The sequence below is a fragment of the Leptidea sinapis genome, chromosome 29 (assembly GCF_905404315.1).
Source record: "Leptidea sinapis chromosome 29, ilLepSina1.1, whole genome shotgun sequence".
Lineage (NCBI taxonomy): Eukaryota > Metazoa > Arthropoda > Insecta > Lepidoptera > Pieridae > Leptidea > Leptidea sinapis.
The window spans coordinates 1,016,089-1,043,771 of NC_066293.1; the positions used below are offsets into that span (position 1 = coordinate 1,016,089).

At 35.7% G+C, this 27,683-nt stretch overlaps 2 protein-coding genes across 5 annotated transcripts; both read left to right on the forward strand.

Moving 5' to 3' along the window:
• Nucleotides 1–704: 704 nt before the first annotated feature.
• Nucleotides 705–4,863, forward strand: LOC126973287 (gastrula zinc finger protein XlCGF49.1-like). 3 transcript variants are annotated; one of them, XM_050820501.1, is made up of 3 exons: nt 705–1,081; nt 3,445–3,588; nt 4,373–4,863. In XM_050820501.1, exons 2-3 carry the CDS (start codon nt 3,452–3,454, stop codon nt 4,842–4,844), a joined length of 609 nt encoding a protein of 202 aa, XP_050676458.1. In that variant the 5' UTR covers nt 705–1,081; nt 3,445–3,451; the 3' UTR covers nt 4,845–4,863. The 3 variants fall into 3 exon arrangements, with proteins under 3 accessions (XP_050676458.1, XP_050676459.1, XP_050676457.1); XM_050820502.1 differs by having other exon boundaries at nt 705–899; XM_050820500.1 differs by having other exon boundaries at nt 707–1,092.
• Nucleotides 4,864–15,966: 11,103 nt separating this feature from the next.
• Nucleotides 15,967–26,126, forward strand: LOC126973266 (uncharacterized). Of its 2 annotated transcripts, none has more exons than XM_050820479.1 (9): nt 15,967–16,059; nt 16,966–17,057; nt 17,922–18,033; nt 19,648–19,725; nt 20,909–21,019; nt 21,370–21,554; nt 22,889–23,022; nt 24,487–24,621; nt 25,937–26,126. In XM_050820479.1, coding segments are annotated over exons 1-9 (1,002 nt in total). In that variant the 5' UTR covers nt 15,967–16,057; the 3' UTR covers nt 26,090–26,126. The 2 variants fall into 2 exon arrangements, 1 of the variants encoding a protein (XP_050676436.1); XR_007731314.1 differs by lacking the exon at nt 15,967–16,059 and adding an exon at nt 16,275–16,419.
• Nucleotides 26,127–27,683: the final 1,557 nt, after the last annotated feature.

Below are 27,683 nucleotides of genomic sequence, written 5' to 3' on the forward strand. Positions count from 1 at the left end.
GTTACTACGCAGCCAACTAATCGCCTGGACTAATCAGTCGCTGTCCATTTTTTCGCTGTGATTTTTATTAAGAGCCTTTAAATAAATAGTTAGTTAGTTTTACAGTAACTAGTACATATTTCTTGATGTTTCATTAATCCCTTCCTGGAGACCTTCAACCCTAACGGTTAGCATTTTATGTACCCGCAATATCAACCCATTTGCATCAAATCAGTTAAATAAAAAGTTTGAAAAATTAATGAAGTTACTAACTACAGTTTCCTCTGCAGGTCAAGCAATAACGGCAGATTTGTTATTCTAAGCAGTAAGCAGCAGATGTTAATTGTACTGAATTTCGAAGATGGTGAAAGTCGCCGTCAGACGGCCCCTACTTCTTCTTCGATATTCATTATAATTGCTCCATAATAATATAAGACCTCACACGGTGTACCTACTAGAGATTTTTTTACATTGTAAAATATTTTGTATGTACCTACTCAAGAAGCAATACAAAATACTTTCACAGAGTTAATTGAGTACTTTAAAAGCAAAATTTGCCTTTTAATTTTTGGATAGAGTTTTTTATTGCATTTTTGTTTAAAAATTACAACGCATACTGTGTAGGTACTGTGCGGCGGCAGAAAAAAGATACCATGGATGACGGAAAACCTAAACGTCAGTCACGTCACTTCACTCTTGATTTTGACATATTATTTATTATTGACGTAAGGACATATCGAATTTTTTTTTATTCAGAGAAATCAGAAATCGTAAATATTATTATTTCTTTTTAGTTGAATTCGAATTATTTTTGGTTTATTTAATTAGGAATTGTAGCTCTAGAGAAAGAAAATGTTTCTATTACGTATTTACACAACCCCAGACTCAAGATATGGTATTTTGGTGTAGTAATATATCGGGTAAAACCAAAACAGGTTTTGTTGAGTCTGTTTCATCCTTTAATATTTACCGAATTATTTACGACCTGATATAAGATGTGTTTGTTTTATATCTGCCCTGATATTGTCAATTGAACGAAACTAGACAATTCAGCAATTTGAAATAAAACAAAAGTAGGTTGTTAATATTTGGGAACTGAAACGTAAGTACGTTGTAAGTATCTGATGAAATTTATAAACATAATACTGTTTCTTAGGGCTTTGAGGCCGGTTTTCACAACCCAAGTGACGTTACTTTAAATAATTGCATCTTGTTTCACTGCTGGAAGTGACAATACAGATGATGACACAAGTAATAAATTTAAAGTGTACATAAATTTGTCGCCCTTAGACTGCAAATTGCAAAAAATAGCCAGTAAATAGCTTAACCTTTTCCTCTGGTACTAACTGAAGTGATTACTTATCAAATTCACATTCAAATATTTTTATTCAAAATAGGATTTATAATCACTTATTGAACGTCAAAATCTACCACCCATTCAAAAGAAGCTGCCTCAGACCTGAGAAGAATGGGCGCAAGAAACTCACCGGGCTTTTTTTTTATATAAAATATGGATTACAATGTAATATCGTACAATAAACATTTCTAATTAAAGAGCCTGAGGGTGTTCGCTTTAATCCCAGTCCGTGGTGTCATTAAGAAAATCGTTTATGCTATAATAACCTTTCCCACACAAACGTTTTTTAACAATTTTAAATTTCGTAACACATTTGTTTTGTACATTTTCTGGGATCATATTGTAGAAGCATATACATCGCCCAACAAAAGACTTACTAACTCGACCCAACCGAGTAGTAGGCATAACAAGTTTATGTTTGTTCCTCATGTTAACATAATGAATTTCTCAGTTTCTAGAAAATTCCTCAATGTGCTTATGAACATACAAAACATTATCAAAAATGTATGAAGCAACAGTCAAAATGTTTATTTCTTTAAATTTTTCTCTTAATGATTCTTTAGGACCTAGGTTATAAATCTGATTTTCTTAACTGCATATGCTGCAGAACTAAGCCTATTCGCCAATCCTTCAATATGGGGGCCCCACTGCAATTTGGCATCAAGAGTAATGCCAAGAAATATAGCAGATTCCACTGGTTTTACCACCTCTCCATTTAATAAAATATTCACATCTACATTTTTGACATTCGGCGCGGTGAATTTAATATATTTGGTTTTATGATTATTTAACAATAAGTTATTGGCGCTAAACCAGTACACGATGTCAGATAGAGCATTGTTTAATTTGTCATATAAAACTTGGCTTCATTTCACTTTGAATATAAGTGAAGTGTCATCCGCAAACAATACCACCTTGTGTTTTTTTTCTACAAGGTTAGGTAGATCATTTATATAAATTAGGAAGAGGAAGGGTCCAAGAATAGACCCTTGTGGTACCCCCATACCGAGAGGAGTCCCAGGAGATCTCCTGCCATTCACCTCGACCCTCTGAATCCTATTATTTAAATATGAGATCAGAAAATCGAGTGCAGATCCTCTTATACCATAGTGGCATAGCTTCCTGACCAGCGTTGAATGTTGAACACAATCAAAAGCCTTAGATAAATCACAGAGGGAATCACAGAATGCACTTGCATTCTGTGATTCGCCACTATATACAAGACTATTATAGCTCACATGGGACATTGGGTGATCCGGAAAGCAGAAGACCCCGGTTTGAATCCAGATGTCCTATTAGTTTTTTTTTTTGTTCAATTTTGTACATTCTTAAAAATCCGAGCAAGGCTCGGTCGTCCGGATATTAAGTGTTAAAGTGAGTAAGCATTTGGCTTAAAATAATTTTTTCAAAAATTTTACTAAGGGTCGGCAACACCGAAACAGGGCGATAGTTATTCGGGTCAGAAGTGAGTCCCGATTTAAATATTGGTGTAATTTTAATTTATCTTCAAATAGTGGTACAATGCCAGGAATCAAGTTGGTCCAGGTGTTATACAAATACATGTGATGTTTGTGAATTTGGCTTAGCTTGAACAAAACTCTTATACAGAGTGTAAGACAACTACATCCCAGAATAAGGGTGTTGCAATTAGGCCTTGATCCTGAATATATTGGCTTTGTAAATTTTCAAAATAAAAAGTTATGTGATGAACACATAATCTAATATTTAATTTTTTTTATAATAAAAATACAATGCAGTCTGTATATTGTGATTAGTAGCTATCTGATTATCTGTTATATATAGACCCTAGCATTATAAAAAATTCAGAATATCGCTGTGATAGCTGACAGCATTATAAATGTTGTACAAGTGACATGGACTCTTATTATGTACTGTATATTGCAGTACAATGCTGGCTAGACAAGCTTACAATAAACTTTGACAATTTTTTTCTTGCTAAAATGCCAATAGATATGGTTCTCTATAGCATAGGAAGCTCTACAGAACCCTTCTGTATTTGAAGATTGTCTGTTTCAACCCAGCAGACATAGAAACTATGTCAATATAATATAAGTCTGAAATATTTATAGTGAAGTTTTTTCTTCCAGTACCAGTATGTCAGGTGATGTGCAAAATGGCTCATCACAGCCAGAAGATCTGGAGCCTCTGTTAGAAACCCAGGAACCTATTGAGGTGCTGGTCAAATGTGAGCTCATTGAAGTCTCTGATGAAGAAGAGGAACTCCCAAAAAAGTATGTTTTTCTGTTTTTACTTCTTGATTGATTCTAATAATTGATAAGTTTGTGAATCTACTTAACAATAAGTAGAAAAAAATATATTGATAGAACAGGGGAGTAAAATATTTTAGTGAAAATTCATATTTCTAATTTATTTGACATTCCATATAGAACAGTGCTTATCAACCTTGACTTAAAAAGCTAAGGGTCCTGGGTTTGATTCCTGGTATGAGCATAGAAATATGTAATGAACATGAATGTTTATTTCTGAGTCATAGATGTTTAAATGTATCTATGTATGTTTATTGAATGAAATATGTTATTATCTGGCACCCATAGCACTGGCTATGTAAAATATGCTTAATTTGGGGCAAGATAATTATTATTATTACTATTATATATTGAAACATTGAATCAGTTTTCTTGGTAGGTAATACTTTGATTAAATAAATATATATTTCAGAGTAAACATAATACAACAAAAACTATCACTGGTATGATCCACCTTGAGTAAGGTGTGCCTTGTACATTTCTTTTTTTATAATATCACCAATCTAATTTAATAATCATATTATGTTCATGAGTAAATAAAGTTTTTAAGGAACAGGGGACAAACAGGCATAGCTTCTACCAATTGCCACTATGTCACTTTTTTTTTAATTTTTGTTTTATAGTGATTCATACATGTTTACTAGGTAAAAGAAAGAAGGTGTTCTTGTGTTCTATGTTAATAAATAACTTTTTTAACTAGGCTGGGGATAATTACTATACTGATACACCTCCTCTACTACTATTACAGAAAAAAAAGAAAACGGACAGTCCCAAAAGAGCCAGTGCAGTGTTCTACTTGCGGGAAGGCTTTCCAAACTGGTTATGAGCTGAAGAAACATGTCCGTACACATACTGGCGAAAGACCCTACATGTGTCCGGAGTGCGGTAAGACTTATACACAGCCGGGACACCTGAGTATCCATGCTCTCTCCCACACTGGAGTGAAGAACTTCAACTGCACAGAGTGTGGATCGTCTTTCTACAGGAAAGCAGACCTGGACCGACACGAGAAGATCCACACGGGAGAAAAGCCTTTCCAGTGTGATGTCTGTTCGAAAAGCTTCACCCAGAAGAACAATATGGTGATGCACTACAAGACGCATATCGGTGATAAGCCTCATGAGTGCATGGTTTGCGGCAAGAGGTTTATCACCCGCAGTAAGCTGATGCAGCATTCCAAGAAGCATGAGAAGGATAAGAAGAAAAAAGGATTTTTATAATAAAATAGGTTATTGTTAATGTCTGGGTTTTATTTTGATAACTCCGGAATCTTGACGGTCTAGGGCTAGTCGTTAGCTTCCCTGAAATACGGCGAGGGCTTGCTGTTAAACAACTGAAAAAACAGACCAGGAATATAAGTTTTATGTGCGTGACTACGTCTTACGCTCACGATTTGTATGACACTTTGTGTTGGTGTGTGTGAATTTCTCAAAATAGAGGTTAGTTCTAAACTCAATTTTTTTTTGACGTTTTCACAGCTTCATAGTCTATCTAGACGTATAAATGATTTCTAAGGCCATTAGGTCGACCGTAATTTGATGTAAATAGGTTTCTATAATCACATTAATTCCATCATTATTAACCTTACCTACCGGCTGCTCTACCTCGGGGTTCATTATTCACGTCGAAGTTTGCTCCATGGAAGCATTAGGTAAACCAAAAACGCATAAGGCGCAGTATTGATTCCTCAAATTACCTATTATAAACTCTGATTTAAAAATGTCTCTCATTTTTCACCTCATATCTATCTTTGATTTTAAGGGGGAATGAAAAAAAAAGTCAAAACTGTCATGTGAAAAAGTTTCACTCTGAAATAATGTAGCAAGGTTTTGTTTTAATTCAAAGTAGCCAGTACGTCTAAATAATTATATGCTTAAACCCGTAATATATATATATTGCTACACATACAAAAACTATAACGGTATCAATCATATACTAGGGTATATGGGTACAAACAATGAACATCTCCAACGGAGATACAGCGAGATGAAAAGGAAAGCGAATCTATTGTTAACGATTTTGATTAACAAGTCGTAAGTTATAGTCAGCAAAACAAACTACATGAGTTTCTTAGTATTTTGAATACAAAACCACTAGCCGAGGCTTTTTACTACATTATATTTTTATTTTACGAATAAGTAAATCATTACTCGCTTACCGTCGCGGATTAGATAAGACGCTCTTTCGGTATCTCCTAATTTAAATTATTAATAAGTGGTTTTAAATGTTATGTTGTGGTCAAATTGTACACAGTTCAATTGTTAATTAGTGAATAAATTTAATTATAGATAATACAATTCAAACAATGATGTTGTAATAAATCAACATTTGCAAAGTTTTGTGAATATAAGAATCATTGTGTGAATAGCAGTGAGCACGTTGCGCATTAGCGGACAAACCGGTTGACGATAACCGTCAGTTTTTTAATACTGCTTGCTACACTTGATTTCTATTGAAATGTCTAATTGCAACGCATGTAAAAAATCAGTGCGCCAATCTGAGAAAATCATCTGCTGTCGTCCTAATTGTACGAGATCTTATCACTACCATTGCGTCGGATTGAGTTTAGACAATGCTAAGAAAATACCTTCGTGGACATGTCCATTATGTGTGAGCAAACTGCCCAGAGCTGGTGACAACACAGATACCCCGGTAAAATGTCTCGAGGATGTATCGTATATCACAACCAGGAAGGCTAATCCATCAACTGCTCGGTCCACGGAATACAGTTTGGGCAGCCCGAGTGCGCTAAAAGACGAGCTACCTTTATTAATTTCTAATGCTATAAAAAGTGAACTGTCGTCGGTTAAAAGCCAAATTTCATCTATAGAATCAACTCTCACTTACATAAGTAATCAATATGACGATTTGATAAAAGATCTGAGCACCACTTCTGCCGAATTAAAACGCCTGAGAGAAGAGAACGAACGGCTACGAGCAGATGTCGACACGCATACCACGCGTATAAAACGTTTGGAGGAAGAAAATGCAAGCCAACAACAGTGGAGTCGTTTGCAGAATATTGAGGTGGTGGGTGTACCAGAATCGAAAGATGAAGATACTACTGACATAGTGCTTAAACTGGCTGAAAAGATAGGTATTAGCATTCAGAGTGATGATGTGGAATTTGCGCACCGAGTCCAGGCCCGTCGAACAAGTAGTGCCGCTAAGGGTCGCACCATCATTGCTCGTTTCCGTCATCGTCGTACTAAGGACGCGATCATAGCAGCATCCCGTAAAAACCGGAATGTTAAACCGTCTGATGTTGGAATACGTGGCGAGGTTAGTACATTAGATAATACCAAAATTTACATAAATGAACATCTTAATAAGAATAACCGTACACTGTTCAGAGAATGCAAACAAAAATGGAAAGATATGAATTTTAAATTTATTTGGACAAAAAACTGCCGAATTTTTGTACGTCGCAACGAAACCTCGCCACCTATCTCTATTATAACCTCGGGGGATTTAATCAAAATATGCTAATTAGTTTATATGTACAGTTGTTTAGTTTTAATTTGTTACTCGTTTTTATCACTTGTTGTAATTTAATATGCATCACACCATACACTTTACACAACAACAACACATACAATAACTATACGAAAGAATACCTACACAACTTAGTAATAACTCACATTCACACTAAAAAACTGTTTTACACACATAATACATCACAACTCTTTCACAAAACAATTTCTTTTACAGTAATTTCAAAAAAAATAATGTATTTCCAAAGACTTGCAAAAAGTTTTGTATCTATATTTTTTATACTTATTTTCCTGATAGTAGATACTGTATATATATTATATTCCCGTCACATATTAGTTAGTGCTGATAACTCTCGGTTACAATTCAACTAATAATTACATAAAATTACAAATAAAATTTAAATCATTATTTTCTATTCAATTTATCATTAACTTTTACGTGACAATGCTTAAAATTATTACTTATTTATTTATTCATTATGTCTTCCACACTGAATAGGCAAAATATAGGATTAAACTTAATCTATCAAAATGTAAGAGGACTGCGGACAAAGACAAACATATTTTTTAATAACCTATCAATATCACAAATAGATATAGCACTTATTACTGAGTCGTGGTTATGTCCTAGTATTTTAGACTCGGAATTGTGCGATTCTGCGCGATTCGACGTATTTCGTCGTGACCGTACCACGAGTGGTGATGCGTTTGGTGGGGGAGTATTAATTGCTTGTGCGAAGCGATTCGGTGCTCGCCGGCGCTTTGACCTTGAACACGATGATCTGGAATGTATGTGCATATCTATACCTGCCCGCACTCTAGGCTCACTATGTGACTTAAATATCATTTGTGCTTATATTCCTCCTAACCAGATACTTCCATCACGGATACAGAAACTCTGCGAGATATTATCGCAATTATTTAATTCTCACCCTGATGATCATTTTATTCTGGCAGGGGATTTTAATTTGCCATGTATTGATTGGAAACAGGGGCATCCTATTGTACTAAAAAAAGGAAGCATCGTTATCCAGAATACTGCCACGGAGTTATTAAACTTAACAGCATTTCTTGGGTTAATTCAATATAATTTCTTTTTTAATACTCATAACAACCTACTAGACAATAAATCAAAATCACCTTTAGTTAAAGAGGATATTTTCCACCCTGTAATTGATATTTGTGTTATTGATATCGTATTACCGTCAATAAAACGTACTAATACGAAACGTTATTTCTATAATAAGGTAGATTATAATGCTGTAAACTACTTTTTTTCTAATTGGACTTCGCTTGAATGCTTACCACTGCATGACGCGATCGATAAATTTTACTCCATATTGTATGAATCGATATCGCAATTTGTACCTCATAAAACTGTTTCGCACACTTACACATATCCTATGTGGTACACTAAGGCTCTCATAAATATAATAAAAGAGAAAGCAAAATATCATCATCTATGGAAAAAATACAATAATCCGAACGACTATGCTTCCTTTTCTAAATTACGTCGGCGTGTTAAAAACGTTGAAAAAAGTTGCTATTCAGAATATATTAGGAACTCTGAGGATAAAATAAAATCTACACCTAAATTAATCTGGACTTATGTTAAATCCAAAAGAAATAATAAATCTGCTTACCCTGGCGTGATGCTTTATAAAGATGAGACTATCTCAAATCAATATGATATTTGTAATGCTTTTAATGATTTCTTCTTCAAAAATTTTATTTCACCTGCATCGCAATATAAAGTTTTTTCAGAGGAACGGTCTATTTGTCATGACACAATCAGCAATATTCAACTTACGATTGATGAGGTAAAAAAATTACTAAAAACTCTTGATACATCAAAAGGCCCGGGTTGTGAGAAAATTCCACCAAGCTTTCTGGTCGCTTGTTCTGCATCAGTATCAGCACCTATAACACTAATTTTTAATCGCTGCTTTCTTGAAGGATATTTCCCAAAAATATGGAAAACTGCTAATATTGTACCAATACATAAAAAAGGGTCTAAAGCATCTGTTGAAAATTATAGGCCTATATCAATACTTAATACGTTAGGTAAATTAATGGAAAGGGTAGCACACAATTACCTGTACCCCATAATCATTCGTCACTTACCTCTAGAGCAGCATGGTTTCATACATGGTCGCTCCACTAATACCAATCTTACTCTTTTTATTAATTACGTTCAGCGTGGAATGGATGATGGTTATCAAATTGACGTAATTTATACTGATTTTGAGAAGGCGTTTGATCGAGTCGACCATATTATACTTTTACGCAAGTTGCAGGAACTAGGGATTCGTGGTGATCTTCTTCGTTGGATGGAGTCTTACCTGTACAATCGTTCGCAAGCTGTGGTCTTGGCTGGGCATCGTTCTGACCTTGTGGATGTTCCTTCTGGAGTTCCGCAAGGGTCAATTTTGGGACCATTACTATATTTATCTTATTTATATGATATTGGCGACTGTTTCCAGTTTGCTAAATTTCTTATGTATGCTGACGACACTAAAATTTACGCTCGCATTAAGACTGAAATAGATTCAATAAACCTTCAGAGTGATTTGATCAGACTGTGTGACTATTATCATGACAACCGTATTGGAGTCAATGTAACTAAATGTTTTCAAATCACCTTTACGCGAAAAAGAATTAAAATACGAATACACATTACTTGATGTTCCTTTAACACGAACGAATAGCATTAGGGACTTAGAAATGGTGTTTGATACAAAAATGTCAATGTCAGATCACATTGCTGCAATAACTGAAAAAGCTTACAGGAATCTAGGTTTCGTTATACGTGTAAGTCAACCTTTTTCAGGTTTAGAGTGTATAAAAGTTCTTTATTTCTCATATGTTCGTAGCGTCTAAGAATACTGCTGTAATATCTGGAACCCATACTATAGGATATATATCGATGAAATAGAGAATATACAATCAAAATTTGTAAAGGTATTAGAATATCGCCTTCAGCATTATGGTTCTAGTTAGTTAGTTAATCCTGTAGCCAACATAAATTAATGCAATTAAAAGACCGGCGAACTTTACTAGATATGTTATTTCTGTATGACGTGTGCAGCAACAAAATTGACTGCCCCGAACTTACATCTTCATTCATGCAATTTAGAATCCCGAATAAGCGTACAAGGCATACCACCCTTTTTAATGTCCCAATTACTCACTCTATTTATGCACAGAATTCGGTGGTCTGCCGTACCCTTAGCTGCTATAATAAACATTTCTTACCAACAGATATATTCGTCCATACTAAAAGCTCTTTCAAAAAGGAAATCATTTTAAGTATACTGTAATCGAAGAGTTGAAAACGACTTAAGACATACGCACATACACTCATACACACATACACTCATACACACATACACACCTTTATATTTATTAGTTAATTATTTTTTATTTTGATTTAATCATAGTTTAATTAGAGCGTTAAATGTTATACCATAAATAGTGTGAACCTGTAATTGGCAGTCGGCCATCGCATAATATTTTTGTTATTAGTTTAATTTTTGTGTGCTGTTGGTTCAATAATAAAAAAAAAAAAAAAAAATTACAAATATCAATTTGTTTCTATTCTTCGATTATTATGCTGATATTAATAATAAGTATGCTATTTTGCGATAAAAAGTTTTACTTGCATCTTGGTTTCATAAAACTAAATTCAGATGAATCCGTTTCAAAATGTCACGTTCAAATACTAACTAACTAACTAACTAACTAATAAAACGTGTCAAGTTTTGTTGGTTGTGGAAGAAATTAATTGAAAACCATACTGTTATGATAGCTGGTAGCGTGTGGTGCGATCTTGGAATTACGTGACAAATGTCGCAGAAGACTCACAAGGGACTATACTATACTTACTGATCTGTTTTGCGCTGACTTTCTATCACGTGCAAGACTTTATTTAGAGGGTTGAGTTAGAAGCTTTTTATAGCCAGGGAACTCTTTTTAGTTCCCTATATTATGTATTGTAAGAGTACCTTAAGTAAAATAACCAAATTCTTTGGCATAAGTACTAGGTATACTTATATTATAAAGAGAAGATTTGAATTATTGTGAGCGTGTATATTATTATTTTTACACCAGAATAATAGATACTAAGGTATATTATCAATACTCGACATGGGTTGTATTTCATTAAAATAACAGATCCGTACGTAATCAGCAATGTTTTAAAAATAGATAACCAAATTAGCAAATGTTGGCTAGCGTTACTTTGCTGTCGAAAGTAAATAGGCGTTTCAATTTACATTTTAACGTTTATAATAATTTTGGCTCATTGATTAGTATCACGGAACTCTAATTTTTTCAGGATACTTGTATAAGATTCATTTATTTTATAATAGTTTAACTACAAAAATGGAGTTGGACATGACTGGACACGTGGTTTGATGTGAGATATTTAAGAATAAGTGGTTTAAAACAGTAATCATAATAACTAACACTTGGTGAAATCAGATCAGCAGTCAAGTTATATTTATAAAATTAAGTCATTTTTAAAATACTAATGTTGGAATATAGGATTAAAAAAGTATTACATCTTGTCTCAAGGTGACGAGCGCAGTTGTAGTGCCGCTCAGAATTTTTGGGTATTTGCAATAATTCTGAGCGGCACTGCATTGTAATGGGCAGGGCGTATCAATTATCATCAGCTGAGCGTCTTGCTCGTTTCGTCCCTTATTTAAATAAAATAAATAAATAAGTATTTTATGCAACAGTACAAATACTAGACCCAATAAATCATTTTATTTATAATTTTTGAGTTTATTCTTTCATTGGAATCCCATCATGAGTCAGCCAGGTTTAACTCTATTACCAAGTCTCTGATGTACTCTCCTTCCGTCAGTCCATCTGTCAGCGGACTATGTCTCTCAAGACTACCCAACGCCCCGATAATGCGTGATCAATAATTATGATCTGCCAATGTGTGTGTTAGCTAGTGGCTTAAATTTTAATAATCATAATACGAAAAAATCGCTAAGCGTAGCTAGAAGCACCTAAACGCTGGCGCAAATCAACAGGTTTAAACCATTCCAAAGCACTGATTGGAATTCAATAACAGAAACGCGAATGACGCCCTACTATTGAGCAGGAAAAACCTATGTACCTATACTTACCAGGATACTAACCGTAACACCATCCTTGGTGACTACACCCTGCTCCCAGGTGTTGTTTGTAATACTCGCAACAAGAATAACTGCGGTTGTTAAAAGCGGCAGGGCTTGACGACGAGCTACAAGTATGAGTGGCGAACACAATATGTAGTTCAATTCTGGACGCGGTGTTACTAGGACTCATTAGGTTAGGACTTGACAAATAGCCACCGTCTACTAATAAATAAATAATAATAAGCGTAGCTTTTACGACTAGTTAATAATATTACAGTTTAATGCTTGCACAGATTACTTTAAACACAATATATTTATAGTGATTAACATAATTAAACCATTAAAGATAACATAGATTTTATTAAAAGGCATAAAGGCATTTATTTTCTCAAAATTGGTTTCTTTAGAATTCTTTTTATGTCATTTCTTATACTACTAGATACTACTACCGCTTCGGAAACAAATGGCGCTCTGGGAGAGAAGAAGCGGCGCAAGAAACTCTCCCAACATTCTATTTTTTTGCGCTCTTTTCAATAAAAATATACAATATTGTACAGTCATTTCTATCGCTATAAAATAAACACAATCCAGTCCCAGACTGTCCGATCATTTAGATATTCAGCAGTGGAGTAATAGGATTTACGACAGAGCCATTTTTTTATAAAACATTTAAATTTATTTGTAGATTATGCCTGAATAGTGGCTGGGACTTTATTGTAGAAGTGTATACATTTACCCTTAAAGCTATTATGTATCTTATGAAGCCTACTAGAATTAGTTACAAGCAATCCCTTATTACTAGTGTTATAATAATGAAAATCACTATTAAGAGCAAAAAGGTGACGATTTTTGTGAACATATATTAAATTTTCATAAATGTACTGACAATGAACAGGCATAATATTTATTTCTTTAAATTTTTCTTTGAGAGACTGTCTATAACCAAGCTGATATATAGCACGAACAGCTCTCTTTTGCAGTGCAAACAATATATCAATGTCAGCAGCATGACCCCATAGTAATATACCGTACGTCATGATGCTGTGAAAATAACTAAAGTACACTAATCTAGCGGTCGCAACATTCGTGTACTCTCTAATCTTTCTAACTGCATATGCCGCAGAGCTGAGTCTATCTGCTAGATGGGTAATATGTGGACCCCACTGAAGCTTTTTATCTAACGTGATACCCAAGAAGACCGTAGTGTCCACAAGTTCCAATCTTTGGTCATTTATAAGTACGTTGGTTTGTACCTCCGCTGTGTTTGGTGTAATGAACGTTCTTCTCAAACTAACGCACTAACTTTGAGAGTGCATTGCTTACCTCGTCATCAATATCCGCACGTCGCTTTACTTTTAAAATAAGTGAAGTATCATCAGCAAACAATACAATCTCATGGCTATCATCTACCACAAACGGTAGATCGTTAATATATATAAGAAACAAGAAAGGACCGAGAATAGAACCCTGTGGAACACCTATTTCCACAGGTTTACCCGAGGACCGTTTGCCATTTACATCGACTATCTGAACTCTTTCGCTTAAATATGATTTTAACAGATTTAGGGCTCTATTTTTCACTCCATAATGCTTTAGTTTTAGGAGTTAAGTTTCATGGTGGTTGCAGTCAAATGCATTGGACAAATCACAAAAAATTCCCAATGCATCCTGCGACTCTTCCCAGGCGTCAAAGATGTACTCAATGAGTCTAGTACCCGCATTAATTGTTGATAAGCCCCTAGTGAAACCAAATTGATTTTTGTTCATTAACTTACAAAAATGCATTAGTAGCTGTTGAGGCAAAAGTTTTTCAAAAATTTTACTAAAAACAGGCAGCACTGAAATAGGTCTGAAATTAGCAGGGTCAAAAGAACTGCCCGATTTAAACAAAGGTATAACTTTGCTGTATTTCTTGAGGTCAGGGAACACACCCTCATCTATGCATTCATTAAATATTATTGCTAATTCAGGTGCTATAATGTCAAGTATGTATTTTACAATATTAGTCGAATGGCCCCATAGGTCTTTTGTATATTTTAGGTTAATTAATTTGAAGATTTTTATTATATTGCTACCTGTAACATACTTAAATTTCAAATCAGTGGAAGATACTGGTACGTGTAATTTAAGCATATCATATGCTGCTTTTGGCGAAGAGTTAAGGTCTTTGGTCGTGACAATCGGGATTTCGGAGAAGTATTTATCAAATTCATTTGCAATTTCTATTTCCGAATTTATAACGCGATTATTAATATTTAAACAGATAGAGGTGTTACGGCAATTCGATCTACCAGTTTCATTGTTAATTACACTCCAAGTCGGTTTTACTTTATTATTACTGTTTTTAATTTTATCTGCAATGAAACGTGTTTTTGCTTCATGACAAACTACTTTAAAGAGCTTGGAGTATTTTTTTACATATATTTTAAATTCTTCACTATTATTGTAATGTTTCTCATAATAAAGGTAATATAAGCGTTTACGACTTTTGTGGATACCCATTGTTGCCCAATCATTAAAACTATGTTTGTTGTTTACTGTCACCGTTACTGGAGTAAAAATCCTGTCAAATTCCTCACAGAAGGAATTGAAGACTAAGTTAAAGTGAAAATTAGCAGTTTCACCACAGTGTAAAAATGGTATCGTATTTACCAAATTATTTCTAAACCTCTCAAGACGGCTACCCGTAACTGGTATAATCTTCACCTTTTTTGGTCTGACATTGTCCAATCTTGTATTTACTTTTATAAGTTGCCCACTATGGTCGGACTGATGATTATTTCAAATTATGAGTTTACTAGTAATAGTAACATCTGTAAAAATATTATCTAAACAGGTTGCTGTTGTAGAAGTGATTCTAGTAGGTTCCCAAAATACATTGAACAAATTAAAACTTTGAAATAAATTTTTAAGGCTAGTACAATTGGCCGAAGGTTCAAGCAATTTTATATTAAAATCTCCACACACTATAATTGACTTGCTAGTTTTGCTAAATTTTGATAGTATCTCCTCCATTCTATGTTGGAATTGTTCATATGATGCAGTGGGGGGGCGGTATACACTTACAATAATAAATTGCTCTAGTTCTATACAAGCTATCTCAATTAGTTGTTCTATAGAGAGATTAACAATATCTCTTCTATTTTTACATATTAATCTATTATTAATAATAATTATGGAACCTCCATGTATTGCACTACTTCTACAAAACGAACTGACTACTTTATGTTCTCTAAAACTAAACTGGAGCTGATGACTCTTACGCCAATGTTCTGTACATAATATATCTATATTACAGCAGCTCAAAAACAGTTCAATTTCTAATTCCTTACTTGAGATACCTTGTATATTCTGGTGAACAATATTTATGAGCTTTATATTATGATTATCTATAGCAGTAACATTTATATTTGGTGAATGTTGCCTATTTTGTATGATATTGCAAGAGTTGTCCTCCCTTGTCAAATAACTTAATTTAAATTAATTGAAGAAAAATTCTTCATTGTTATTTAACAATAATATCGAATTCTCAATGTAAGAATCATCCAGGCACCACAACCAGCTCACGAGCATGACGCATGGACCAGACATCTTCGACCGTATTTAGGTTATTCGATGATTGCCTCAAAGTAGCATTTCATATTACAATATATTATAACAGCTCATATCAAAACCACAGCCAGGCTGCATTTATCCTGCTCAGTATTTGTGATAAGTTCCTGTTTAGTGACGTACAAATATTATACAATATTCTATATTAAATACGTGTATATTGTAAAATAATACAGTGTAACACACGTCGTCACAATGTAAGTATTACTTGTAAGTGAAGCCATCTATTTACAACTTATTTCCGGCACTTCGGGTGTATTTTTTGCTTAACCCCATGTCTATAGACCAATTTAAATTTTGTTTCTTCGTTTGTAGGGGCTTATTCTTGATTGAAACTCAGAAATGTGTTACTAAGTGTGTGACGTAAGACGCCAGTAAGCTTGCCATCGAAAGCGATGACACGAAACGTCAAAAAATTATCTAAAAATAAGAGAAACCGAATCAGTTGTTTAACGAGAAAGCTAGACTATTGGAAATTAATTGGAAAATGAGTTCGCAAGACTTATCCGTGCAATGAAATGAACAGACCGAGAAATATTCCCACCGATAAATAAAAAGTAAATAATTGATTTTTTTTTAAATATTCACACTAAGTAAATGTGAGTACTTAAGTCGTGACAGGGGAAAGGTCATTCATCACGACAACGTTAGAGCACACATATCTTTAGCCTCTCAGGAAACAATAAGAGGTCTTGGTTGGGAGATGTTAATGTATCGTGTTTCGGTCTCTTCAAGTTCCTTAGGTAGTGTCAGGTTAATATAATGTGAGCGCTGCCAAATTTATGTATGTATTTATATTATATATTTTGTTAAAAAGTCCCAAAATTTCTACAGCGCTGTGATCATGTACTCACTACTAAGATGGCAAAAAGTCATCGAATAACATGGCACATTACCGCACATACTATATCGCTATATTACATATATTATAATGTAATTAAATGATAATAACCTTAAAAAATAACGAGAACGAGAGTATTGGTATAAAATGCGAATAACCTGTTTTCGTAACCATTATTCATTAAATATTTATAACTATGGATCAATGTTTGTTCTGTTACTCTTTATATGTCTGGGAGTTAAACGGGAACCATCTATTACAGGTTATCGTACACAACACTCGTGTGGCTGGTGGCCAGTGGGGTCCTCTCTGCTACTGGTGATGATGATTTTAGCACCTTTTATGAGCAATTTGGTAAGTGTTCAACCAACTTTAAGAAAGAAAGAGGTCCCTAATTGAAATTGACCATAAATGACCAACGTGATGTCGCACCGATAAATATTTCATAATATATCTTTTTTTTTTTTACATAAAATTAATACTATCACTACGGGGAAGTTTACCAAGAATACTGTGCCGCATTTTACGTTGGATAGCTAGGCTGATCCGTTCACCGAAATAGCTGCCAGAGCTTGGGTTGCCAGTAGCCCTATTGAGGCGAGAAGATAGTACTTTGTACATTCTCCGCGCCTCGGGGCCCCACGGGCGAAGTTTCTCGACACCAAACGGCATAAAGATGTATGACTCACTGAGACCGACATATTTGCGACGCTTGCTGTCTTCGGCAGTCTAAGCAGCAGCCCCAGCACCAATTGACGTAACTTGGACATGAGAAGGAGCCAGAGTGTCGACTCAAGTTGCGTCCCACACCAGCGCCCTTCCACGTTCCCAAGCCACCAGGGTCACTCCATCAGGACGCTTGCCATCGCGGCGGGTAATACCATTTGGCTCTAAAACAGCTGGTATATTGAGAGCTGCAAATGCCACTTCATTAATGCTGGCAGACGACTGATACGCCCTGCCGATTTTAGGCAGGATTTCCCGTGACGCCCATCTACCTGAACGCTACATCTATATTAATGTGGTTCATTCAGTTTAAAAACCTAGCTAAATTTATTTAAACTAAATTAAATTCAATATTATTTTGAACAAGTCTTAAGATTCTACTTGGGTAGAAAGTCTTGTTTCGGTCCGACACTCTTTATCTAAATATCATTTATGGATCACGAATTAAGTTATATTCATTGTGTGTGAAGTGTAATTTGCGTCTTATTTCAGATGTGCCCAAAATAAAACAATGTGAACAGATCACAGGAGAGTTGAGCCGGTGCCACAATTGTTACAGATGTGACGCAGAGGAAGTCAAGAATCGTGTCATCAGGAATCTAACGTACGTATCAGCTTAAATTTATTTTACTATCTTTGTCTCTTTATAGGAGATTTAGGTCATGGATTTATTTATAGTAACAATAACGTAGTATTTAACAGTATGAAAAAGTAATTATTTCGGAATTACAAAAGAACGGGAAGGGAGTGCTGTTGTGAAAATGTTGTACCTACTTACTTAAGTTATGTTTGATAAAAACTTGTCCAAACAAATTTTTGAATTTGTAGATTTACACATACATGTGCGTGAATGTGTGTGTGTGTGTGTGAATGTGAATAAGGAGTCTTAGCCGCTTCTGTTCTATATATTTTTTATCGATTAATGTATTGTGTATCTAGTGATATATTTGTATCCATAATGTTTTACACTGTTCCTACGAGGTCCTAATCCTACCAGGATTCTGTATCTCTGCGTCTCGTGATTTGATGTAAAATATCCACTCTGTACGTCTAAGAATTTCGCAAAATAATAAATGGAACAAGTGCGAGAAATCTTCTCTTGGTTTCTTCCGTTGTAGTGATTCATGTGACGTCAAAAAGTATTTGAATCGAATCAATTTTTAAAAAGGAGGTGACTTTATATAAGAATAAATGACGAGAGTGATCGTATGAGATATGGCCTCCTCGATACAGTGCAGTTCCACTCAGGGTTATTGAACTCAAAATTCTGACCTGCGTCGCAATTATTACCTTGCAACATAAGATATTCAGTATGATCAGCCCAATAATTTCACTAGATAAAGCGCCCATAACACCGAAACATATCCGGCAGAAAAAATTCGCCATCGAGCCGGCAATGTGACAAGAAGCTGCCCACTGATAACTAAACTAACTTAAAAAAATGGTAGTTTATCCGTTTATTTGTGTGTTTATGCACGCAGCTCCTTGCCTCAGGAATTAATATTAACTACCTTCTTTTGTGTAACAAGCTCACCACGGAGCCGCCGCGTCAGTTCGACCCTAGTTCGCCACGTTCCAATGTGTTTTCTATTTCAAATGTATGTTCATTGGAGGTTTTTAATAAAACCCTAGGCCAGCACCTCATTGGCGTATTTCCAGCAATTATACATATAATCGATGTTCAAACGGAGTCTGCCTCCGCCTGCCTATCTATACGAAGATGTTCGTCACACGATATATCCTCTCTCTTACCTATTTAATGAGAATGGGAACTTACAAATAGGTTTAGCTTTTTTAAAAACCTGTGGGAACTCATTGATTTTACGGGGTTAAAAATAGTCTATCTCTCTCTTCAGATTTTAACAATACTCTTATAAAAATCACATCAGTCCGTTGCGACGTGATTGAACCTATAATAATGAATGAAAACTATCATAACATAGTAAAAATACAAGCTATTTAGGTATCTAGTGTGAAATAAATGAGATTTTGGGTACGTAATAGTTATTAATTTAAATTATTAAAACTTCATGTAGAAAGGAAGCAGGGGCTTCAATATAGCCCTGGCGACTTGCCTACCCCATATGTGGTACATGTACCACAGTATGTGTACCGGCTGCATAGTGGCAGTAGTCTCCCGCAGACATGCCAGCGCTCATTTAGCATTTTATTTAAACCTTTTTAATTTTTACCCCTTTATAATATATTTGATTTTCAGTTTCAACGATCAACATTGCAACTCTGCTGCAGAAATATGCTGTATACCACAAAGCGACCTGAAGGCTACCAGTGAGAGGTAAGTAACAGCTGGAGATTCTCCAGAAGAAACCTTCATGAAAAGGTACTGGAAGTGAAAAAACCGTATTGTCACAGGTGACTAATAGAGCATCAGGGAGTAAGTAGTGATTTAGTATCAGTTAGAACGGCGGACGTGTAACATCTCGTAAATGTGGTGTATTTCAGTATATACCTTACTGCGGAAACTTTTCCACTATTGGCTACTATACCAATCATAATACTTCATTTCATCAGTAAGTCTCTTTTATAACTGAACTGCTGTTTTGGAAGTGAAACTGTCGAAATAGTATGTCGTCACGATGGTCGGTTACACGCCATGTTGTTTTTTTAAACAATATTCAGTATACTAACCAAATATTTTTCTTAAGCCTTATCTACCCAATTTCTGTAAAGTTGTAAATATGTAGCAAAAAAATGATATGTTATAAAGTTGCTACACTTTACCAGTGGGAGGCTCCTTTGCACAGGATGCCGGATAGATTATGGGTACCACAACGGCGCCTATTTCTGCCGCGAAGCAGTAATGTGTAAGCATTATTGTGTTTCGGTCTGAAGAGCGCCGTAGCTAGTGAAATTACTGGGCAAATGAGACTTAACATGGCGACGAGCGCAGTTGTAATGCCGCTCAGAGTTTTTGGGGTTTTTAAGAATCCTAAGCGGCACTGCATTATGATGGGCAGGGCGTATCAATTACCATCTCGTCCCATATTTCCATAAAAAAAGATAACACTTCTTACCTGTGTACACTCGTACAAACACATATTTTTCTTAAATAAAATACGGCCATAATTTTTCACAATGAACACTGCACAAGTCCCTCAATATCCGGAGAGTGCAAGCGTACATAAATGTCTTATTTATATAAATTCTAAAATAGAATTATATGGCTGTGGTATAGGGTTAGTTCTCCGTCTCTCAGTTCACCCCGTTGGCGGGTTGATAACCGTTAACGATACATAAATGTATGGAGAGCCGAATACCGAATAGAACACGATATATATATCGTGTTCTATCGGTGCAACATAGTACTTTGAATCAATGACCATTTTCGTTTACCTACGCTATTAATACGCTAGCAGCCCTGTTACGACACACGTCAAGTGGTCACATAAAGCTTTCTTTTTCTTTCAGAGATACGATACCCTCAGCATATTCTTGTTGCATTTAGTTTATTTTTTCAGAGCAAGTAAAAATTGTGGAGTGACTTATCGAGAGGGCTTTCCACGCAAGAGGCGACCCAGCTTGAAATATGTTCTGCCCGGCCAGTATCCTTGGAGGGCGTGGATCTATGAGTAAGTATATATATTATCATTTATACAAAAAATGTCGCCAGCTAGTCTGGTTGACCTCTTATGTAAAACATTTGGCGGCATAACTAAGACGCTCCCGAGTAGAAGACGTGTCAGTGACGTGGGGTAACGGACATTCTAAGTGCAGAGGCTGTCGGGACGAAGATGAAAAGGTCACTTATGTAATCTTGGAAAGGAAAAATCTGTCTCACTGAGAAGTCTGTGATCATCCTAGTTCTGAACATCTGGGAGAAGCTGGTTTGGTTGGAGTGATCCGCCAATCTATGCACCATAGCATACTATAGCCTCACATGGAGTCCATTCCAATAATAGTAGGCAATAAACCGTTTCAGCACAATACAGGATTTTAAGCCGCTGTGCGCCGCTACGTTGATCGACCGCAGCAGCCACGCCCTCGTCACCCTAGCTTCTTGTCTCCAGGGCAGAGACAAAGATTCAATTAAAATTAAATTCAGCAGAAATCAAACAGCCTCTGAAGATGTTGAGGGGATTTACTTTTCGGGTGGCCTGAATAAATGTAAGTAACCATTTTGGATTTTTGTCTCAGTTTACCATTTTCATAGAGAATGGGTGGTGTATGTATTTCTCAACTTTTGAGAGGTTGCTAATTAAAAGATTCGATAAAATTTGTACAAAACTAAAGGAAATGGCAATAAAATTCTCTCTCAGAGCGCCATTTGTTTCCGAAGCGGTAGTAGTATCTAGTATATTAGAAATGACATCAAAAAGAATTCTAAAGGGATCAATTTTGAGCGGCATGTGGAGGCACCTGAAGAAGCCGTAAGAGAATCGGCTGTTTGGGAAACAAAATAATAATAATAATATTGACACACTCTTACACAAATTTTCTTGTCCCAAACTAGGCATAGCCTGTGGCACTATAGGCACAAGACAACGATATATTTAATACAATATACTTACTTTAACATACATTATTCATATTCATCATATAAATGATTGCACCTACCGGGATACAAACCCGGGACCTCTAGCTTAGTAGTCAGGGTCACTAACCACTGGGCTATAGGGATCGTGATGTTTAAACAATTTGTAAATTATTAATTCAGTTTAAGTTTTGATTATAAAATGTCATAATAACGGATTATTTATTATTTTATTTTTATTTATTTATTAAAGCACACCACATCATATACAATACAATTTTCTTAATCTAATGTTACAATTAGTAGTTCTAAAGTATACGACAATTATGGTGAACATAAAAATTACAGAAAATACTCTCTAATTACTTCTGAAAAATAGAACTAATACTATCTAAGCTATGATAAAAACAAAAAAATAAAAAATGAAAGTACAAATTATAACTTTAACTTATTAAAATAATGAAAATAATGAAGACGAGAAAAAAAAAGAAAAACTACTTATTTCACAAATGCAGATTGAGTACCAGTGTTTAACAACACTTTCTTTAAACCTGACCAGCCCACCACCAAATATATCAAGTTCTGAATTGGTATCGTTTAACTTATTGTACTCGCGAAGAATTCGAGCGAGAGGCGCCTGAACTCCCAGGTTGGTTTTTACAGAAGGAACATGGAAGATTCTCTTGATTTTGAACCTTGGGAATAAATATGGGACAGCAAGGTTAATATTCTGCAAGAGGTTACTACATTGTGTTTGACCGTTAAGAGTTTGTACAAAAATATTACTCCGGCAAGAGATCTCCGATCGAGCAATGAAATCATATTAAATTTCCTGAGGCGCTGATGGTACGGGTGTCTATGAGAGAATCCAGTACTAATGTATGCAAGGTGTCGTGTGAATGCTCTTTGGATACTCTCGATGCGTTGCGAATGGATCGTATATAGGGGATTCCATATTATGTTTTAGTTGACCATGAAAATGAGCTGGCCATCATCACGACTCGGAAGCTGAGTTCTAAGTGGGTGAGGGAGGCGTGCCTCTGCCCGAACCCGCCACAAATATCGAGTAGATGTGTGATGGTCTCCGCAGACGATCACCAGGTAACCAGCTGAATGTATAAACTAAGCTGAAGAGTCATGTTGTAACATTAATTTTAATATATTTTTTATAATCGATATTAAAATGCTTGCAAAATACCTTTATTTAATTAAGGTGTGTGTGGATTGATGCATTTACTGTACTCAATAACTCTTGTTATAACATTTTACTAATTAATTTACATATTATCAAAGAATATGTAATAGTATATTGTGTATATTTTTTGACTTACTCGTGTAAGGCGTTTAGTATTTGACGTTTCAGTATTTTTGTTGCGTCACTTTACATAACATATTGTAATTGAAATGATTTGTAAAACGATGAACCTGTAGATGTTGATTTAAAATAGTGCCAATGAGGTTCTTGCCACTTCTCACTGGCACTATTTTAAATCAACATCTTCTCATTAATGCTCAACCTTTTCCGAAGTAGCAATATAAAAGGAAAAGAAAACTTTTGACATTCATTTATGTCATTTCGTCACCTAATAAAGTGAGTTTGATTTGATTTGAGTCAGTCAGATTCTATCTGAAGAGGCACTCTGTCAGAGTCAGTCTTATGATATCAACATAAATCGATTAGCCGGTATATACATAGGTATACCAAAAAAGCCTAGTTTTTTTATTATTTTTGTTTGCGGCCTGTGGCAGTGTATTGGTTTTCTGGGTATCAGGGTCAAACAACTGTTTGAAACACTCCCGCGACACACAATGTAGCGACCTCTATACAACGCCAAGCGATCGAGTTGTTCACAGAACACTTGATTCTACTAACACAATTCTAATTGCTCTGCGTCACATGAGTAAATAAATAAAACTGGTATTGAGAAAGGTATTACTTTAGAATTTTGAAATAAAAATTCTTTAGCTGCGTTGAGCGATTTTTAGTACAGGGGGAAAATTATGGATTCACGTCACGGTTGACCTCGACATGCTCGTGACCTCTGTGTATGAATTTTTTATATGGAAAATCAGGACACCTGTTGTTAGGTTATCACCGCCGCCCACATTCTTTTGCAACACCAGAGGAACCACAGGAGTGTTGCCAACCTTTAAGGAAGGTGTACGCGGATTATTGAAGGTACCCAAGTTGTATCGCCCCGGAAACACCGCACAAGGAAGCTCATTCCACAGCTTGGTTGTACGTGGAAAAAAGTTATTTTGCGTTTTGCTGTGGAGGAACGCCACACATCCAGTATCATGTCATGCGTAGGTGAAATTTAGGGGCAGGAATCAGGACAAAACAGTTCTTCGGAACGCTCCTCGTGAACCTATCACGAGGAGTGTTTCTTGGGTAGAATCTCTTTGAGGACACGCTGACATATTCTCGTGCAGGGATGGTGGGTTGGGCCTCGGTCCTCGACACTAACCTATGTGAAACATAGCAGCACTAAGCCACTATTTCACGCCGGTATTCTGTGCGAGTGTGGGACTCACTCATACTTTGAATATTTCTGTGGTTTACAGGTAATTCCAAATGTGCCCAAACAGGAGCACTGTCTGGAGGATAGCTCAGCTCCTCCTGCAGGCATGGGCTGCGTGATCACCCCGAAGCAAGAATACGAGCCAGAGCTAGGCGGCGGACTGTTCTGTATCGATGAGGTAAATAGTATGAACTGGCCATTTGGGTTTCCGAAAGTTTATGTAAGTGGACCTTTACCTTAATTACTGTAAACTCGTAAACGCAGCGGGAATTGCTGTGTGATATTCTTCACTAATTATTTTGCATATTGCATGCCTGTAACATGCATGGGCCATGCAGGGCTCTCTCAGGAAGTCGTCTTCTATCGAGTCTCTCTTGTCGCGGAGTAGGGTAAAATGAACCTTAACAACCCAGAAGACTTAAGTTTGCACGTTAACCACATATAAAGCCATTTGATCGTATCACCGCTCTTCGATACCACTTCCCTTAATGCCTCTCCTAGTATCGGAATACTGAGTATCGATATCTCAAACTATTCAATTTCACGGTCATTTGGAAGGCTAAGCCAAATTGAGTTTGAAGAAACTAGGGGTCATAAATAGAGTAACGCAAAACTATACAACGGCCATCATTCTAGCGCTCTACAAACCTGGCCACACATTGCTTACATCTGGCGTGATCCACTCCAGTATCAGTTCAAACCATTTGACATTGATATTCAACAAAGAGCTATTTCAATTGTCGGGGATCTAATACTTTGTAAACTTCTGTCTGTGGATAGCGCTTCCATGCGCGGTTTTTCCAGGACGATACGACATGGGTACAGAAAAACCCCTTCCTAAAACATCTTCACTGTACAGCTCTCTAAAAGGCCAGCTTAGCTTCAGTCATTCATCTGGTGAGAGCAAGAGGAGGCGAATTCCTCTGATTACAGGAGAGTGTGGGTGGAGGTGATCACTTCCCATCAGATGAACTGTACACTCGTAGTGCCCGTAGTTTTATCACTATTTCTCAAAGTCTAAGTGCTATGAGTTTTCTTTAGTGATAACCTAAAAGTAACCGCGCGGGCGCACCGCAGTTCTTTTTATCTTTTGTTATCTTATTTAAATTATTATTTTAATATTTTAGAAAAATATTGTTATTTGAAGGTGTTAGGTGTTTTTTGTATAAGAAATCAAGTTATTTCTATTGTATTTTTTATGTTATTGTCATACGAGACGAGCAGGACGTTCAGCTGATGGTTATTGATACGCCCTGCCCATAAAAATGCAGTACCGCTCAGAATTTTTTAAAAACCCAAAGATTCTAAGCGGCACTACAATTGAACTGGTCACCTTGAGACATAAGATGTTAAGTCTCATTTACCTTGCTGACACGTAACTGTTTAACAGCAGAAAAAGTCGCCGTTGTGGTAGCCATAATATAGGCATCCTGTGCAAAGGAGCCTCCCACTATTGTGATTCAATAAATTTGTCAAGGTATCCCTTGTTACAGAGTACCCACAGACATACATACAGTGTGAACGGCGTGACGATCCGCAGGAGCCACGGGAACGTCGTGCTCGTCACCGAGCTGTCACATTACATGGACTGGATTGACAAGAAGCTCAAACAACTAAATAACAACCGAAAGAAACACAAAACATAACATCCTTTGGCTTAACTAATAATATAATATATATATACATATATATTTTTTAATAAAACTTCTTTTGGTGCTTTATGAACAAAATGAGTTTGAGTGCGGAGTGCGGAGTGCGGAGTGGTCGGCGTCGAAACTGTATGATTAGTCTGTGTTACTATTTTGGTTAATATAAAATCCACTCTAATTCGTTTGTGAGCATTAATTCTGCTGTTATCATGCGTAGTTATATAACACTCTTCTTCATGCTCAATGAAGTGGCATTTCTTGCGGCGGCGTCGTGTGCCGGGTCATCTCCTTCCCTCAACAACCATATAGGTAAGGGAATGTTGGCTGGTCCATGTGTCAACTCGTGAACGGGTGTTGCTTGTAGTGCCAGGTCGACCTGTTATAGTTAATACATCATTGTATTTGTTAGATGGCATTACTAATTATGACAATAATCACGACCATCATGTTCACGAAGCATCCTTACACAAACAATGACTTCAAGCTCTAAAGGATGATGCATCCAATTTACGATAATTTATTTTAATACAATTTGTTCTTTATTACTTTTTATGAGATATTTAATATTTAAAACGTTTTTAACTTTGAGCACGACACATATTTTGGATGCAGCACCTTACAAACTAATTTGTTATGTATATTACAGCCATTGTAAAATACTCTACTTGATTGAAAAGAGTGGCCGTTGAGTTTCTTGTATGTTCTTCTCATGAGTTCTACTTATTCCGAACATGTGGTAGATTCAGAAATTTAAAAGAAATATTTGTAGCTTGTGACGATTCAAAAGCGCTTATGTTATGCCTAATTGAATAAACTTTATTTGACTTTGATTTTGTTGAAACCAATAACTAAGTTAACTAAGACAGAAGTCACAGACGACCCAAAGTCCAATAAATCAAGTTGTTATTTTTGATAATGTCAGATATAATAGATAATGTCAGTGGCAAAAATAAGGAATAAAAGTTGCCAACGATAAAAAAGGATTGTGTTGTTTTTTTTTTTAAATTTTCCACATTTTTAAAGTGAAACTTTTCTTCACCTTAAAAACATTTAATTAAAAATTTCGGAATAATATTATATTAAGGGTATAAAAATCGCTTTATCAATCTTAATTTTATACACTACACGGTCAGCTGCTGCGAACACTATTCAATATTCAAAATAGTGAGCTGATGTCAAGCGTGGCTGACCGTTTATGAGCTATCGATCTAAACAGTAACAATATATTCGCTTTCCTTTTCTATGTTGATATATCTGCGTTAGAGATGTTCATCTCTCTTGTCCGCTTTGTTCATTTATACGCTGGTATATTGTAACAGTGGATATTTTTGAGTGGTGTAAGTACAGCCAACGGGCGCTAGCGCCAAAGTAAGTTTAACATATAAGTAGAACATTTTCGCGATAAAAAGCCGAGGCAAGTGGGAAGAAGTGCGCGGGGGCACAGGAAGCCGGCGATCATAACTTGAGTGACGACTGAGCAGTGAGGGTTGGTACTTGTGAGTTTTAAGAGCGCATAAATGAGAAAGTGGTCAAAAATAAAGTTATTATTTATTTAATTCTATATAAATCAAATTATTTGTTTTTGTTTTCG

Excerpts from the sequence above, each read along its gene's own strand:
- LOC126973287 (XM_050820501.1), top strand. The coding sequence starts at position 3,452 with ATGTCAGGTGATGTGCAAAATGGCTCATCACAGCCAGAAGATCTGGAG. Across the intron at positions 3,589-4,372 it reads GAAGAGGAACTCCCAAAAAA|AAAAAAAAGAAAACGGACAG; the intron begins GTATGTTTTTCT and ends CTACTATTACAG.
- LOC126973266 (XM_050820479.1), top strand. Across the intron at positions 19,726-20,908 it reads CTGAAGGCTACCAGTGAGAG|AGCAAGTAAAAATTGTGGAG; the intron begins GTAAGTAACAGC and ends TTATTTTTTCAG. Across the intron at positions 21,555-22,888 it reads TTCGGGTGGCCTGAATAAAT|TTGACCATGAAAATGAGCTG; the intron begins GTAAGTAACCAT and ends ATTATGTTTTAG.